The sequence below is a fragment of the Grammomys surdaster genome, unplaced genomic scaffold (assembly GCF_004785775.1).
Source record: "Grammomys surdaster isolate TR1022 unplaced genomic scaffold, NIH_TR_1.0 125635, whole genome shotgun sequence".
In the NCBI taxonomy this organism is placed as follows: domain Eukaryota; kingdom Metazoa; phylum Chordata; class Mammalia; order Rodentia; family Muridae; genus Grammomys; species Grammomys surdaster.
The window spans coordinates 894,181-911,576 of record NW_021620473.1 but is presented as its reverse complement, the minus strand read 5'-3'; the positions used below and the strand labels follow the sequence as shown (position 1 = coordinate 911,576).

The 17,396-nt window shown below is 46.4% G+C and overlaps 1 protein-coding gene across 3 annotated transcripts in view; it reads right to left on the bottom strand.

The window, feature by feature from the left end:
• The window catches only part of Nav2 (neuron navigator 2), a 245,947-nt gene that overhangs the window by 60,301 nt on the left and 168,250 nt on the right, over positions 1-17,396 (bottom strand). For all 3 annotated transcript variants that reach the window (XM_028787457.1, XM_028787459.1, XM_028787456.1), the window contains exons 11-13: positions 12,081-12,219; positions 3,107-3,398; positions 1,075-1,777 (exon numbers count right to left, since the gene is read on the bottom strand). In XM_028787457.1, the coding sequence (XP_028643290.1) occupies positions 1,075-1,777; positions 3,107-3,398; positions 12,081-12,219 (1,134 nt within the window). The remainder of the gene's footprint in view (positions 1-1,074; positions 1,778-3,106; positions 3,399-12,080; positions 12,220-17,396) is intronic.

The following is a 17,396-nucleotide window of genomic DNA, read 5'->3' as shown; positions in this document are numbered from 1 at the left end:
GGAAGGAGAGAGAGAGAGAGAGAGAGAGAGAGAGAGAGAGAGAGAAAAGAAAGAAGAAAAGAAAACCAAAAAGAAAAGGGTCCACTGAGTTACATAAAAGGAAATGTTAAAGGTTGCCTTTCTCACATTGAGAAATTCCACAAAGTAGAGAGATATGGGAAAGACATTCTTTCCAAAGGTGCTAGGAAGTCAATTTTTATTAGAGATTATTCTGCTTTTAGAGGTTTATATAAAAGAAAAGAAAACAGTCAGGTTAAAGAGATGTCTCACTGTATAATACCCTTGCAGCCAAGCATGAGGAGCAGATTTCTGATGCCCAGAACTCACGTGGAGGATGAGCAGGAGTGTGGTATCCACCTGCAATCCCAGACTAGGAAGGCAGAGGCAAAGGATCTCAGGAGCAACTCAGGGGCATGCTGGTTAGCAGACTAGCCCAGCTCTGGGTTCAGCAAGAGACTCTACCTCAGTAATTAAAGCAGACAGCAATCAAAGAAGACACTGTCTTCAATTTCAGGCCTCCACGTGCGTGTACATGCATGCATTACCTACACACGTGAACACACATACAGACTTATGCCACACACACTTACATATACAATATTTTTACAAGTTAACATTTCAAATATTGTTCACGTGTTATAAAAGAACAAGATGAGAACACAACGTAACTCCTTCCCTTGAGCTACAGTCAGGATCTGAAAGTACGCCAGGACCTCACCCTCACTAACTTTCACTGAATGCCTTCCATAGCCAAATACAGCCACAAAGATGACCTTTAGAAGGAACACTGAGGGAAATACCATGAACTCCAATGAACAGTGAGGAAACTGAGGCAGGATTTAGAAAAGCGACCTGAGAGCTAATTAAAATAAAGTCAGGGTTTGAACCGAAGAATCGTGGTTCTAGAACTTTCTATTTCCCATCCCTTCATGGGAGGAAAAAAAAATGCATAGACTACAGACCTGCAAGTAGAAGCTGGTCTTGAACTCTGCTTTACAAAGAGCTGAAGCACCACAGGCTACTTTACGCCACTCACTCTGGCCCTCCTTGGACCATGAATTTCTCCCTGCTTACCTGCGGAGTGTGGGAGAGGCCACATCTGCATACTTGGTCCCTGGTTGCAGAGTGGCCTGAGCTGAGCAGGACACCGGCTGGGTGGCTGGGTTCACTTTCACAGAGTTGCAGGAAGCCACACTCTCGTTGTCTGAAGAGATGCCTTTCTCCTTGTCAGTCTGGTTGACAAGCCCTGGTAGGGAGCTGCCCAGGGACGTTTTGGAGGGCTCCCTCAGCTTGGGCACTGGCAGGCCTGCTGACTTGCTGCTCATGTTAGAGTCAATGCTGCTGGTGCTACACCTATTCCCTGCTCCATTCCGGCTGTTGGACTTGCTGGGTCTAGGCAAACTCCGGTACTGTAAGTTCGTCCGGGAGCTGAGAGACAGATACCCATCATCCTGGTTTGGGGCTCCATCCACGCTTGTCTTCCGACCCGTGGACCGACCGACGAGGGCAGATGACTTGGGGATTTTACCCAGTGTGGCAGACCTGCTGGTGACGGTGGCCCCACTGGCTGTGATCATGGCCAGCCCAGCAACAGAGCCACTCTGTTTCTTGAACCCAAAGTTGTTGGCATTGGCTGTGGGCGTCCTAGAGCTACTGGGGAGGGTTTTTTTGGATTCGTCTCCACTGCTTCGGCCAGCATCCGATGGGGAGCGCTTGACTTGGGAAGCTTTGGGGGAAAGCCTTCCCTTCTCAGACACCTTGGCATCGTCTGTCTTTCCTAAGAGAGAAATAAGTAAGGTCAGACCAAAAACCTGCTGCTGCTGGCTACGTGTCTAGGATGCATGCCCCTCTCAAGACCATGATCACCCTGCTTCCTGAAGGGGAAGTCAGGAGAGAGCTTTGCACGGAGATAATCTCATTTGCTGCAGTTGCTCAGGATCTTTTAGGACACAGTGCTGATTTTTCTCTTCTCCAAGCAGTCTAAGATGACCCAGAGCAGAGCAGAGCCAGGAAGCTGTTGGTACATCCACACACAAAGGAGACTCTGTCATACATGGCCCTCTTCCCCCATGTCCATGATATGGACCCTGACATTCCCAGGGTATAACATACCAATATGTCCTTGAGGAGGAGCGTGGACTAGCACTTGATGGAGAGAGGTGACACTCAGGACTGACCAGTTGATAGGCTGTGAAAACGCCTCACAAGGAAGCACTGGTGACTCATACATAGCCCTCCTCAGAAAGAGTCAGGGAAGCAGACCTTTAAGGAAGTTGTCGTGGGGCTGGAAGAGCCAGCTTGGTCAGTAAAGCACTTGCCTTATAGGCATGAGGGACTGAGTTAGAGAGCCTAGAACCAACCTTAAAAAAAAAAAAGGCAGTTGTGGTGGTGTATATTTATAATCCTAGTGCTGAGGAGGCAGAGACAGAAGGATAGCCACCTAGCTCACCGGCCAGCCTAGCCTACTTGGTGATCTCCAGGCTAGTAAGAGACTCTGGAAAAAACAAAAACAAAAACAAAGAAAGAATGGAACGCCTTTAATCCCAGTACTTGAGAGGGAGAGGCAAGAGAATCTTTGCAAGTTTGAGGCCAGCCTCATCTACAGAGAGAGTTCTAGAACAGCCAGGGTTACATGATAGGACCCTGTCTCAAAGATAGATAGATAGATAGATAGATAGATAGATAGATAGATAGATAGAACAGACAGAAGACAGAAGACAAACAGATATACATATAGACAATATAGACAGACAGACAGACAGACAGACAGACAGACAGACAGGTAGGTTAGGCAGATGTAGATGATAGATATAGACAAATAGACAGATGATAGCCAAAACAAAAAGAGGGTGATGGTGCTGAGGAACATACCTGAGATTATCCTCTAATGTCCACACAGTATATACTGGCATACTCACATTACTTATGTGAACATACACCCCCCCCCCACACACACACACATACAGCCATGCATGTGCACCATAAAAATGGTTGTGGGCAAAACAGCCACCTGAAAAAGCTACTTGTAATGCAAAGCCCCTGCCAGCCAGGGTTACATGATAGGACCCTGTCTCAAAAGTCATCATGATTTTGGTCTCTCACTCACCAGTCCCTGGGGTCTTCAGTGTGCCCGCTGGAGCTGATGGCTTGGTTCTTGGCATGGTGATGCCCACCTCTGCTGTCATGCCTCTCCTCCATGAGCCTGTCTGTGAGAGGACTGGATTCTTCTTGCCAGACACACTTTTGTCCGACTCATCGGACATGTCTGAAGGATTCCGCCTCCACTTGGAGCCTGGCTCCATCTTCACACCACTGTCTGAGCCTCCATCTGATTTCTTGATGTCGTCACCAGACCACAAGGAATTCCTCTCCACCTGTGAATGCTTCTCAGCGTCAGTCTGTGGACAAGACACATGCTGAATTAGAGCTCGCACATACAAGCCAAGCCAATGCAGGGACTACTGAAGGACTTTCGACACCTCAGACATCTGCTTACTTTGTGAGAAAGTCACAGCAACCTCTACTTTTGTTTTTCCTTTAAGGAAAGACTAATGGAGGAGGAAAAGAGTGCAAAGGGTCTGGGGAAGAGCAGGCCAAGGGTCCCACGAGGGAAGCAAGCAGAGTAGAGGCAGAGGTGATAAGAAAGGGGCCATCAACTCTGCCACTTGCAGACAGCCACTTCCAGCCCTGGCTCTGAATCCCCACTAGCACCATCCTGTCCCCTTTCCCTTTGTTCCCAATCTTCCTGTCATTCCGCTAGCACTAGCGGGGAGAGCTATGCATCTAGCTCTGCAGACAGTCTAACACACCCGAGAGGGAGCAAACAAGCCTGTGAACTCCAGCGATCTGTGAAACATTCGACTGGCAATAGCAACTGTGCTCACTCCTGCCCAGCTCTGTTTCTGAGCTTTTGCTCCCCACGACGAGGCAGTCCCCAGACAAGTAAGATAATTAGACAACTCTCTTTGGAAGAGCCTGACCTCATGGCCATGAAGCTCAGGAAGAGATAGGAGTGTGCCGTTAATGAACTGCAGGGCCGAAGGACACAAAGGGAGGGGAATGCTCTGGGGCCTCTGGGCCTTGAGGCTGGGGGAGGGGACTGGAAGGGTGAAGCTTTGTATGAACAAGAAAGGGGCAGTCAGCAATGCTTTTGGGGTGGGTACTTTGAGAAACAAGTCTCCCTATATGAGCTGCCTAGCCTGGGCCATGCAGGCAAGGTGCGAAATGCTTGTGAACTGGGCAAGACCTGGTTTGAGGCCATGCTACACAACAGGGAAAACGCCTTCCAATAGAGAGGGCTGAGCAGATGAGAGCTCAGTGTAAACAGAAAGCCCCTGTTCAACCTCCACCCATTACAGCCTCCTGTAGGTGCTTGCACTTGCTTGGTCCTTCCTAAAACACACATCGAGCTGCAGCTCCATACAAGGACCAGAGATGGGACGTGAGGAAGGAACGACTAAAACACATTCAGCCATATAAGGAGCAGAGCAAAGGTTCCATATCTGTGTACAGAGCAGATATGCACTAAGGTTTGAGAGCAAAGGTATACATAGCTACTACACACTGCAGGCTATAACACAGGAGCCAGCTGGTCAAAGCCAGTCAGGAGATATGCAATACTACTGTCTTCTTAATTTGAAAGCTGAGCACAAACTCAATGACCTCAGCCTGGTTGCCTTCTTTTTAGATCCTTCTGGCATGCACTGAACCAAAAATGAACTCGATGCCCACAGTTTGGCAGGCATCATGTAGGGTCTTAGAACCTACGAGATTAGTCTCCATCCTTTGTGGAATTGGCAGTCACTGAGAGAAGCAATGTGGGATACAACGACATAAATAAATGCACAGCTGTGAGATGTGATGGATACCATGAGGAAAGGGGGTGTGGCCTTGGAGAGATACAGACCTTGACCTAGTTTAGATTGCAAGGATGATGTGGGAAGCGGTGGGCAGACAGAAACTTCTAAAAGGACCCTGAAGAACGAGACAAATTAGTATGAGGAGCATCTAGAGAGGACCAGGCTAGTGAGCAGAAATTGCATGTGCAAAAGGCCTTAGGAAGGAAGAAGAGACTTTGGAAGCATCTATCTAACTAATATTTCTCAGGGACCACCATGAGCCAGGGGAGCTGTCTTGCACTGAGAATTCTTCAAAGACAATTCAAAGCCTCTGCCTCATGACCTTACACTCGAGCACACCCCAACACATATGCATATGTTCTAAGGTGTACTGAGGCTGTAGCACCTTTTATAGACTTGACCACTGCGTTGTTTTTCCATGTCCGTAGACCTCTTTTCCACATTGTGCTGTGATGCAGCTAATAACCGTGGCACTAAAACCAACAGCTTTCTGTGTACTGTAGCGCTCCAGGTACAAGCTAACATGCTTTCTTTTGTTAAATAGGTACACCAGGGGCCTGTGAGACAGTGGGACAGGTGAAGGTACTGATGGCTCCAGCTCAATTCCTAGAATCCATGGAAAGGTAGAAGACAAGGGCTCCACAAGTGGGTCTCTGACATCTCCACATGATATAAGCACACAGAGAGAATAAAATAACACTTTTCTTCTTTTCTTCTTTTCTTTCTTCCTTCCTTCCTTCCTTTCTTTCTTTCTTTCTTTCTTTCTTTCTTTCTTTCTTTCTTTCTTTCTTTCTTTCTTTCTTTCTTTCTCTTGAGGCAGGGTCTCATTATGTAGCACTGGTTGGCCTCTCCATGAAAAATGGGCTGGCCTAGGCCTCATAGAGATCCACCTACCTTTGCATCCCCAAGTGTGAGAATTAAAAGTGTGTATCACAATGTCTGGTTATAATAAATGTGTGTGTGTGTGTGTGTGTGTATGTGTGTGTGTGTGTGTGTATTAATTATTTAGAAAATATATACCTCAGACTGGGGACATAGCTCAGCCTACCAAGCATTTGCCTAGCACACATGATGCCTTCATTCCTCATCACTAATGCTACAGAAAGCCAAGACAGTGGCATGTGTCTGTAATCTCAGGGTTCTGGACACAGAGACAGATGGATCAGAACTTCTAAGTCATCACTGACTAGGGAGTTTGAGGCCTGGGCTACATGAGACCCTGGGGATTGAGATGAGAGAGAGAGACAGAGACACAGAGACAGACAGAGAGACATGGACAGATGGAGAGACAGAGACAGACAGGGAGAAAGATAATATAATTCAATTTATTCCTCAGCAAAAACTCACAAAGAAATAACAGAGTACTGAGGCCTGAGTGGAAAAGAAACTTGCCCAAGCTCATACAGTGAGGAAGGCATTGTGGGTATTCTACTAGCCCAGTTGCCAAGTTAATAATTTAACCACTGTAGTACAGTGTAATTCTTGACTACAAGCTAGAAGAGATATAACCTTCTACATGCCTCAGGTCACCTACTAAAGATACCCACACCTAGCAGATTCTCCTTCTACAGAAATTCTGGCTGTTTCAAGCCCAGGCATAGAGCAGGCTTAGACTGGCCCTGGCACCAAACCTCCTAGGACAGAGTCTATCTTCATCAATAACAGAGAATACACATGTCCCCAGATTGGGACCATGGCTTGACCTTTTCTTCTCTGGCAGTACAGTCCTCCAACAATCTATCACACCCGATAACTTGGTGCAGGGTGAGAGCTCTTCCAACCATCTTCTGTAGAGCTGGGTATCTGCCTGGGACATCTTGACAGGCTTGTACTCACACATCCTTAGCAAATCCTCCTAGAGCCATGTGTGACCACTGGTGGTATCTCTTGGAAGTTAAAATGGTTGGAATCTGTTTTTCTGTTCCCAGAGCTTAAAACAGGAAAACCAGCAGGTCAGCACACTGGTGGTCCTATCTCCCTTTGGAGCTTTTCTTACCAACTCTTTTGGAGGTCTCCTTGCAGGGGAGGGCAGATAAGCCAGAATGGACCTTGGAGTAGAGGGCAGTGTTCCCAGAAAGGGAAGTCTGGCCCAAAAGAATAAAGACACTGTCTTTGTAGCCCAGTGGGCTTGAATTCCAGCACGGACTGCTATCATTCATTGCTGTGTGAGATCTTGGGTTCCCTCCCATCTCCAAGACTGTTACACTGGCTGTCAAACAGGTTGGAATTGAATAGACCATTGAGCCAGCGGTGAACTTAAGAGCTAAGTATGGAGGAATTTCATAAACAGTGGCTCTCCTCACCAAACTCCCCAGCTCTGAGCATCCCAGCACCCTACTGGGTCTTTAGCATTTGCCCCATCTGTGTCTTGCAGTTGAACAGGGTTTTAGCTGCTTAAGCCTCTAGACACTTTTGCAGGCCTAGATGCTGTGAGGGCTTTAAGTTGGAGCCCATAAAAATGTAAAGAATTACAGCAACATCATCTGCAACTTGTGTCCCAAGACATTATGACCCTCAAACACTTTCAACTCATATCCTGTGATTGCACTGTTATTCCTACTACGCACAGCTTCTAAGAAAGCACACGTTTGAGGAGAAGTAACTGGCCCAGTATCAGACACAGTGGCTCCCAGGGAGGTTAGTATATAGCAACCTGCCTATCTCCAGTTAAGCTGAGCCTGCCACCCTGATAACCGGAGAACCAGAGACGCTAAGACATACAAGACAGCAATCCTGGCTACATTAGTCATAACTTTGTTGCCTTTAGAGGTAAATAAATAAATAATCTGACAGTTGTATTTTTACCCCCCTGTGAATTTTGTTTAAAAACAAAGCAAAACAACAACGAAAACTTTGCATTAAAATGAAAGATGATCTTGGCATAGGCAGCTCACCACCCCTAGCACTTGGATTAGTGCCTTCCACAAAGCATGGAAGACTGAGTGGCCTTGGACTGAATGTACAGATGAATAATAGCGGGCATACGTGTGTTTGTTAAAACTCTATGCATAAACACAGTGCCTGGTGAACAAAATGCTGCAGAATGGAAAGCAGACTGGCCTGCAAGACACATAACAGTATGCTACCCTTTGGATTCCCATCATAGATGCAAGCGGGAGACAGAGAAAAGGGCAGCTAAGGTGCAGAGAGGTAAGAGGGACCTCTGAGCAGCTCATCAGAAGCATGTCCAGAATTGACCCATTGCGGACATACCCTAGGGTGCAGGTCTAGTGGTCTTTATTTTGTGGATGAGAGACCAAAGGCTCTAGGAATCTGACTGGATCATCCCACTGTGTCACATGGTGAACAACTTAACCCCAGAACACTTGACTTAAACACCCTCCTCTCTGATGCCACAGTTGGACTCACCAGCTCTCCTAGAAGTCATGCAGAGGGGCTCAGGTCTCGTTCAGAGGACGTTGTCTCTTAAACTGAGGCGTGAGTGCAGGGGATCTGGATACTCATAAACAGGTCATGAAACCTTGTGGGCACCTTCAATGTTTCTCAATGTCTCAGAGGAGGCAGAGTCCTCTGAAGGAAGGTTTACTCCCCCAGTGATTCCACCTCCTCTGCCTCCTCCTGTTTCCATCAGCTCACCAGGTTGCTCCTTGCACTTTCCAGAAAAAGAAATTCCCTTCTCCTCAGATGTGAGGCAAGGCAGGCAGTGTTTCCTGGGGGAACACCAAGCCCTCTCTTGCCTTGTGTGTCCTGTCTGATGGGCTGTGTAGCCCACTCGCCCAGGGTAAAGCATTATGTGACAAGACCCCCGATGCACGCACCAAGGAGTGGGAGGGTGCAGGCGCATCTTCCAGGCTCCATTCACTCAAAGAAGGGTAATGGCCCTTAGCATTCCTGGCAGCTTGTGGGGGAGGAGGCGCAAGGCTGCCAGAATGTGGAATCTAATATTTTGAGATGCTCCCTGGACAGGAACAAAGAGAATGTCACGAAAAGTCCATTTAAAAGCGTCATGACAACAGGCTCTGCTCTAGCCAGTATTTCTGCTACCCAGACCTACTTCAGCTCTTATTTTAAAATTTTAAACTTGGGTAGATCTGTAAGAGAACAAATAATCGGCCCACTGAATAGTGAACCCTTCGTATCCCTTAAAATTACTTCTGATCTTGACTAAGATATCTGTGTAGTAGCCTTCACACTGTGACATCTGTGAGAAGAGAGCAAAATGCAGATCAAAAGGGAAGGCCTTTGCCTGCACCAAGCTCAGATGCACGTAGGGGGAAACCATCTTATCTGGCATCAATATGGTCTGCAGACAAATGTCAGCCTGTGAGCAGGGAGCAGATAGGAGGGTTTTCTGATTCGGTGTCCCAGTTTCCCCTGCTCCCCTTCAGACATTTAGTATCCAATAGGTAGCAGGGACCTAGGCTAGTAAGTATTCCTAACTTGTGTCTAAACACCAATCAGGGATCATTCTCAGCGAGTATGACTTCGAGTCTGTTTTTAAAAGACAATCATTTATCTAGGCGTTATGTGTAATTTTGAGATAAGGCTTCATATATGGTATTGCCCAGGTTGGCCTGAAACTCATTATGCAGCCAAGGTTGATGTTGCTGATCCTCCTAACTCCATCTCCCAAGCGCCGAGATCATAAACACAGGTGACCATACCCTGTATGGTGCTGGGAATCGAACACAGGGCTTTGTATGGATCAGGAAAGCAGTCTACCAATTAGCTGATGTGCATCCTGTAGATGCGATTTGGTTTTTAAAAGGTTCTATTTTTAGTGTGTGTGTGCGCATGCGCGTGCGTGTGTGCGTGTGTGCATGTATGCGTGTGTGTGTGTGTGTGTGTGTGCGTATAAGTGCTTGTGTCTACAGAGCCTAGAAGAGGGTGTAGAGTCCACTACAGTTAAGACTTAAAGGTAAAAGGTAGTATGAGCCTCCCACTGTGGGTGCTGGGACTTGAATTTGTGTCCTCGGCAAAAGCCACACATGCTCTTAGGCACTGAGCCACCTCTCAGCCTCGTAAGTATCATATTCTTATGATAAAGTACAGAATTTTAAGAGCACAGCTTGAAAAATCCTGGAAAATCAGCATATTCTCAAACTACCACCAGGATCAGGATACAAAGTGCTCACCCCAAAATCATAGTGTCGACTTTTTATTGTCTGGGTAAACACACACACACACACACACACACACAGAGACACACACACACTGCAACTTTTGGCTAAAATGAGAGTACAAGATGTAACAGGTAATCCCAAAAGCAATGCCTAAAACACGTGCCCAGGTAGTCCACAGCTACATTTCTGTAGGATAGAATTAATCCCCACACTGCCAACGCAGCTTTTCTCTAGCCCTACCCTCAAAGAAGAGACTTCTTTGAAACAGAAGCTTTCAACATGGCCCCTATCTGTACAGAGTAAGAAGCAATGGAGGAGGAAGAGGCTGTGGGAGAATGGGAGAGAAGACGGAGGGCAGGCCTGGTAGTTAGGGGACGGTAATCCCAGGCCGTCTCAGCAGTCCACCTGAAACATCAGGTCCCAGTGGAGAGAGGAACCAAATCGTTCACCCATGCCAGAGCTGCCACAGCTAACCTTGTGCTGGCAGCAAGCCACAAGGATGATACCGTACTTTGCCTACAATAAAATGGGCTTACAGAGTCAAGTCCAGGCTCTCAGGAATACATGGAGAGCCAATAAAGTTGAGTCCATATAAACTGAACTGTATTTGAAATGTAAAATCCTGGAGTAATACAGCTGGCTGGTAGCCACTGTTACACACTACTCTTGGGTCACCTGTACAAAGAAGGAACTTGCTTCTGCAAAGAAATAGCATCTGACCTCCAGGAGCTAGGTATATGTTTTCAGGTGCAGAATACAATTTTTAAAAAATTAAAGCTAGATGTGGTGGTGCATACATGAGAGTTCAATACTTGACAAGAGGATTCTAGGCCAACCTGGATCCCATTAAAACTTTCTCAAAAACTAAACCAAAACCAAACAAGAACCCTCATCTCCCCCCTCCCCCCAAAAACAAACAAACAAACAAACAAACAAAAACAAAAACAAAACAAAACAAAACAAAAAGAAGGGACCAGGGCTGTGGCTCAGTGGATAGAAAGGTCTCCTAACATGAGGAAAACCCCAGGTTTAGATCCCTAATGCCGCATAAAACAAGGTGTAAGTCACACCGGTTACCCCAACATTCAGAATGTAGCATTAAAATAAAAGAGCAGGGGCTGGAGAGATAGCTCAGTGGTTAAGAGCACAGACTGCTCTTCCTGAGGTTGTGAGTTCAATTCCCAGCAAACGGTAGCTCACAGCCAACTGTCATAAGATCCGATGCCCTCTTCTGGTGTGTCTAAAGACAGCAACAGTATACTCATATAAATAAAGTAAATAAATCTTAAAAAAAAAAGATAAAAGCAGGAGAACTTGTCTCGAAAAACAAAACAAAACAGAAAGCTATTTATAATAAGATTAATTAGTATAACATAATAGCAAGGGACGTGAGCCACAGCTGGCAATTCTCAACCTTAACCTTTGTTCCACTCCCTAAGGACAGACCTGTGCTCAGAGACAGCAGTGGCTCATGGGGCAGAGAGGAGACACACTTTGTTGGAACCAATCACCCTTTGCTTATTATCTTCAGTTTTAAAAGGTGTGTGTGTAGATACTTGTGTACACATGCTAAGGGCACAGGTGTGTGTGAACAAGAGTGAGCACACATGTGTAGGCCAGAGGACACCCTTGAATATCCATTCCTCAAGTGCTGTCTGCCATTTTGTTTGAGACAGGGTCTCTCCTAGCCCTGGAGCTTGCTATGTAGACTAGGCTGGCTGGGCAGTGAGCCCTAGGGATCTGCCTTTCTCTGCCTCTGTAGCACTGGCAGTACAGATGCCCACCCATACACAGGTTTTAATCTGGTTTCTGGGTATTAAACAGATCCTCAGGCTTCCATTTTATAAACTGAGTTTCTCTTTCTGACCCCTGCTTGTTTATTTAAAAACAAGCTGAAACTGAGGTCTAGGGAGAGAATATGGTTTCCCCACACCAAGTCAGTGAGAGTGCAAGTTCCTTTGCCCATCTGGACCGCCCACTACCTATCCTTCTTGTCCTGCAGTGAGGGGACAGAGACTGGATGTTAGGGGCTGGACCTCTCCTCGCCAGTATGGGAATTCTGACCATCGCCAGGCCAAGCTGGAGCTGGCTAGCAGGGAGGCTGGAGGAGCCTGGGAAGGCCTCTCTTGTTCCTTACCTGCACATCCAGGTTTCTCCGGGAGGAGGCAGGCGTGTTGGCATAGGAGCTGATGGACGAGCTGGTGTTGATGTCATCCGTGCTGAGGTTGTCTATGGTGTCGCTGATGCCACTGCTGACGGAGCTGCTGTCATCCCAGCTGCCAAGACAAAAACATCCTGAGCGACCTCAACATTCTAACACAGCCTGACAGCTCATGCAGATAAACTGTTCTCAGAAAAGGCCAGTTTGTGACCTAATGTCTTCCAGAGGGCTCCCATTGGGATGGGACTTAGCTACAAGAGCCACCTGAGTGAAGGGGCTGGTCCCACTTCTCCAGAATGGGTGGATTCATGAGCAGAGGCTACAGATCTTCCTTGGTCTGGTCCCTTCCCTCTTCTCTGCTAAAGGTAATCACTCTCCCCCAGAGACAGTGGCAGGGAAAGATTGGCAGGGCAGGATCTGAATGACAGCAAGATTCAATGATGTCCCTTGTGGGAGGAGGGGGAGTGGAGCAGGAGATCTGCTGTGTGAGTTCCCTGGACGCCTCTCCAGAACAAACATCTGGGGAGAGTGGAAAGCATCACCAGAGACTAGCCCATCCTATCACTAGGTCTGCCTTTGTAATACCACACAGTACATTCAAAGCATGGCTCTTCCCTTCCTAAACTTTAGACAGGCAGAGTTCAACTCTTTCCAGCTTCCAACCAATCTCCTGGCAAGGTTCCTCCATCCTTGGGTAACCTGTCACTCTCTGCTGCCTCTAAACCCCACCACATTTAACCCAGCATCTAGCCTTACCCTTGCTTTTTACAAAATGCCCCATCCATGTGCAGCTCAGTGTAGCCTGTCACCCCACGGTTTATGGTGCTTTGGGCTCTGCCTGGGTCACTACAGACGGGCCAGCTCATCCCTACTCTGTGATCACTCAGCTCACTCTCCATGGCAACCTGAGTGACCTGTAACATCACTGGGTCTGGTCACTCCTTTCCCTATGTCACTAGCTGGCTGCTCCTCCCCTCCCCCAGGTGTATCTGCTGTCCCTCTCCAATCCTATCTTGCAGCCTTGTCTCCATTGAACACTTGCCTCCGACCATATGGGCTTCTGTCCCTTCTAAGCCAGGACTATTTTTATTTTTCTTCAGCAGGGAGGCTTTCATTGGTTGTCCCTGCAATCTTATCTTTTAGGTCTCGGTGAATGTGCCATCTCTTCAGAGATGCCATCCATTACCTATCAAGCCATTGTGTTCTATTACCCCAATATGACATATTTTTCTTATTTGTTTGTGGAGTTGTTTGTGGGTATACAGCAAGTGCTTAATAAGTATTCGCTGAATTGAAAATCATGGGTGAATCCCATAGAGTAAGATGCCGACATTGATGTGACACTGCTCTAGTCAAGCCCACGCAATAGTAAATAGTACTGCTTCTCTACTGTACAGCTGGAGAAAGCAAGGTCCAGCAAGGTGGGATGCTATGTACAAGGTCAGACATGAGAGGGGTCAGAATCCAGTCATCCTAACTCCAGTGTCACACTTTTCACTGTGACAACAGACAGCTTCCCCAACATTCTCTGAGCGCACCAAATACAACACAATCCATTTCGCCAAGAGGCCAAGAACCTGGTTCAAGGCCATACAAGTCAGGAAGGACAGGACTGATACTCAGGGAATGACTTAGCCAGATTACTGCTACATGTGGCCTTCCGCAGTGACGATCGCTGAACGCCTTGCAGAAGTGAGGTAGGAAGCCTTTAAGGTGTCAGGTGGCTGAGATTAAAAAAACTAAGAGTCTCTCCTACATGCGCACTCGCACACTCGAGTGCATGTTTGCACACATGTGTACAACACTAGCTTGCAAGGAAGGCATCTGCCTCTGCATCCCGAGTTCTGCTGGCCAGGGAAGAGAAAGGGGTCTCTAGGAAAGCCTGCTTTCAGTTTAGTTGCTCAGTATGCCCACCTAGCTTTCAAAAGTCATCCTGGATCCTTGCACAGAATGCAGGAGAAGCATGAAGCTGATGTGCACATAGTGAGGACAGAGTAGTGACAGCAAAGGCTCCATGGCTGCTCCAGTGGAAAGGAGCAAAGGAGAGAGCAAGGGAGGAAGGGAGGGAGGGAGGGTCCTTTGGTATGTCTGGCTCACCTGCTTCCAGCCAGACTTGGAGCCAGAAATACCCACGAAGTGTGAGGACCAGGCTCAAAGCTATTTTGCTCAGGCTTGTTATTCATGCTCGCTAACCAGCTATCAGGGAAGTGCAACTTGAAAGTGACTCCAGACATGTAGCTGAGAGTCAGACATGAAGAATGTGGAAAGCAAGATGCCAACTAAACAAAAAGGACAGCAGCTAAGTGGAGGCCATCAAGCCGTCAGGAAACCAGTGCAACCTGGACAGGGGGCCAGAGTCAATAACCTCAAATCAGGCAATCAATACTGAATTATGAGAAGCAATTAAGGCTGGGATTTGAGGGAACCCAGAAGTTGTAGCTGGGTGGTGGTGCCGCACACCTTTAATCCCAGCACTCAGAAAGCAGAGGCAGGCAGATTTCTGAGTCTGAGGCCAGCCTGGTCTACATAGTGAGTTCCAGGACAGCCAGAGCTAAAGAGAGAAACCCTGTCTTGGGAAACAAAGCAAAACAAAAATCCAGATTATGTGTTTACTGAGGAATGGGGAGATGGAATTTGAGCACGAAACCCGGGGGCCAATGACATAGAAAAATCCACTTCCACTTGGAAATGGAATGGTCATTCTCAAGTGGGATCTGACCACGCCTGGGTTCTAGCCTTAAATCTGACAAACAAGCCCAGGAGAAATGACAAGAGTCAGGAGAATGTGGTTTTTAAAGCTAAGTCACAGTGTGAACACATGAAGTTTAGAAATCCCTGGGAGCACTGATCTAATCTCTCCATTTACGCCCTCGAGAAAACACATGGCACATTTGAGGACATTACAAAACAGCCTTGTGACGTCACAGCTTTAAGATATTTATCTGTGATGGGCTAGTGATGCACACCTTTAATCCCAGCACTTGGGAGGGAGAGACAGGTGAATCTCTTGAGTTTAAGGCTAGCCTGGTCTGCATAGTGAGTTCCAGGAAAGCCAGGACTACACAGAAGCCCTGTCTCAAAAAAAAAAAAAAAATCAAAACATACATACATACATTCACACACACACACACACGATGTATATGAGTATTTTCCTACATGTGTGTCTTTACACCATGTATGTGCCTCATGCCCACAAAGGGCAGAGGAGGACACTGGATCCCTTGGAACTGGAATTACAGACAGCTGAAAGCCACCATGTAGGTGCTAGAAATCAAACCCAGGGTCCTCTGGAAAAAATCTCTCCACTCCCAACTTCATAATTTTAAATGACATGAGATTAGGATGAAGATTTAAAAACTAGAGAACGATTACAGAAAGAATTGAGGAGCTACAGAGATAGCTCAGCAGGTAAGAACACTGGCTGTTCTTGCAGAGGATCAGGATTCAGTTCTCAGCACCTATATGGTAGCTTACAACAGCCGGTGAGGACAGATCTGGGGGATATCTGGCCTCCATTGGCACTGTACACGCATGGTGTACTTACATACATGCAGCCAAAATACCCATACACATAAAGAAAAAAATAAGAAAAGAATTGAAATGTTGACAACAATTACTTAACAATTGAAGTTAAAATAAACAATCTAATTTATTTGCTATCAAGAGTTAAATGCTTAAAAAAAAAGAGTTAAATGCTTAAAAGACTTTACTGATTCCAGTGCTATCTGCCTTGCTGGAAACGTGAGGAGCTTATGGGAGAGACCTGGGTATATTCAATTTACACATTTCAGAATGTTTAAAGAGATTTAATTATTCAAGTTTGCAGATTTATTTACCTGTTTAGGTAAATTTGACCAGCCAAGTCAGCAGGAAGAAATTATACCTTTGTTAAAATTTTTTTTCACATTTTTCATTTTATGTGCATGAGTGTTTAGCCTGCAAATATATATGTGTACCACCTGAGTGCCTGGTACACACAGAGGCCAGAAGAGAGTGTTGAACCCTCTGAGACTGGAGTTATAGGTGGCAACGAGCCACTGAGCCAGTGCTGAGAACATAAACCCAGAAGCTCAGCCACCACAGCCAGCACGCAGAACCACTCTAACCCTGAAATAATCTGAATATACATATAAATATTTTTATATTTCAGACTTGTAAGGAAATCCTGGTTTAAACCCCAAAGCTTCAGCTTATTGGGTATTCCAGTGCATTAACTCTAAGAGGCTATTTGCATCGCACAGATCCTCTTCTGACCCTAACGTGTTTCTATCAAGGCAGACAGAGGCTGGGGAGATGACTCAGTTGGTTGAATGCTTGCTGGCTTGCACACATCTCCAGGGTTGGTCCCCAGTATCGTAATAAGCAGGGCTTGGTGACACACACTATAATCCCAGCACTCAGGACGTGGAGGCAGGAGGATCATATGTTCAAGACTATTTCATACCTACCAAACTCAAGGCAATCCCGGAATACTCGGTCGTTTATGTAAACAAACAAACAGACCCTAGACAGTTCCTCCTGGCTCCCCAGAGCTTTTCCTGGGCTGCCCTTTGCTCTCCACTCCCATGCTTTCACAGCAGAATTTTCAAAGAGTCCTCCAGCTGCCTGCAGAGGTGGGGTTTCCATACCCTGACCTGCTCCCTTCTCCATTTTACTGCTTTTCTCTTCTCCCTTCCTCTTCCCTCATCTCCTGGAGTTGGAGTCACAAGCAGTTGTGAATTACCTGACAAGGGAACTGAGGAAAAAAAAAACCCAAAGCCACCTCTTAAGCCACTCCCCTTACGTTTTTTAAAAATTTCATTTATTATTATTATTGTTAGTTGTTGTTGCTGTGTGTATGCATGCATGTGTGTGTGTAGGTAATCACAACACACATGTGGGAGTCAGAGGATAACTTGCAAGAGTCAGATTTCTTTTTCTATCGTGTAGATCCAGAGAACTGATCTCAGGTAGCCAGGATTGGCAGCAAACCATGCTTACCTGCCGAGCCATCAGGTAGCCCTGTCTCTCTTTTTAAATTTCAATACAGATCGCAGATATGTCTGATCAATTCTTTGGCTGAGTAACGGCAAGGATGCATGCATGGATTCATGGAAACAGTGTACGCAGAAGCTCCACCTCCCAGCATGGCAACCATGTGCTTTCCTCGAAATGAACAACCCAAACCCGGAGGTATAAGTCATGAGCTTTAAAGACAATCACCTACTTTTAGCCAATGAGTGGTGAGATTCCATAAACTAGACATAATACATACAAATATATATATATATATATATATATATATATATATAT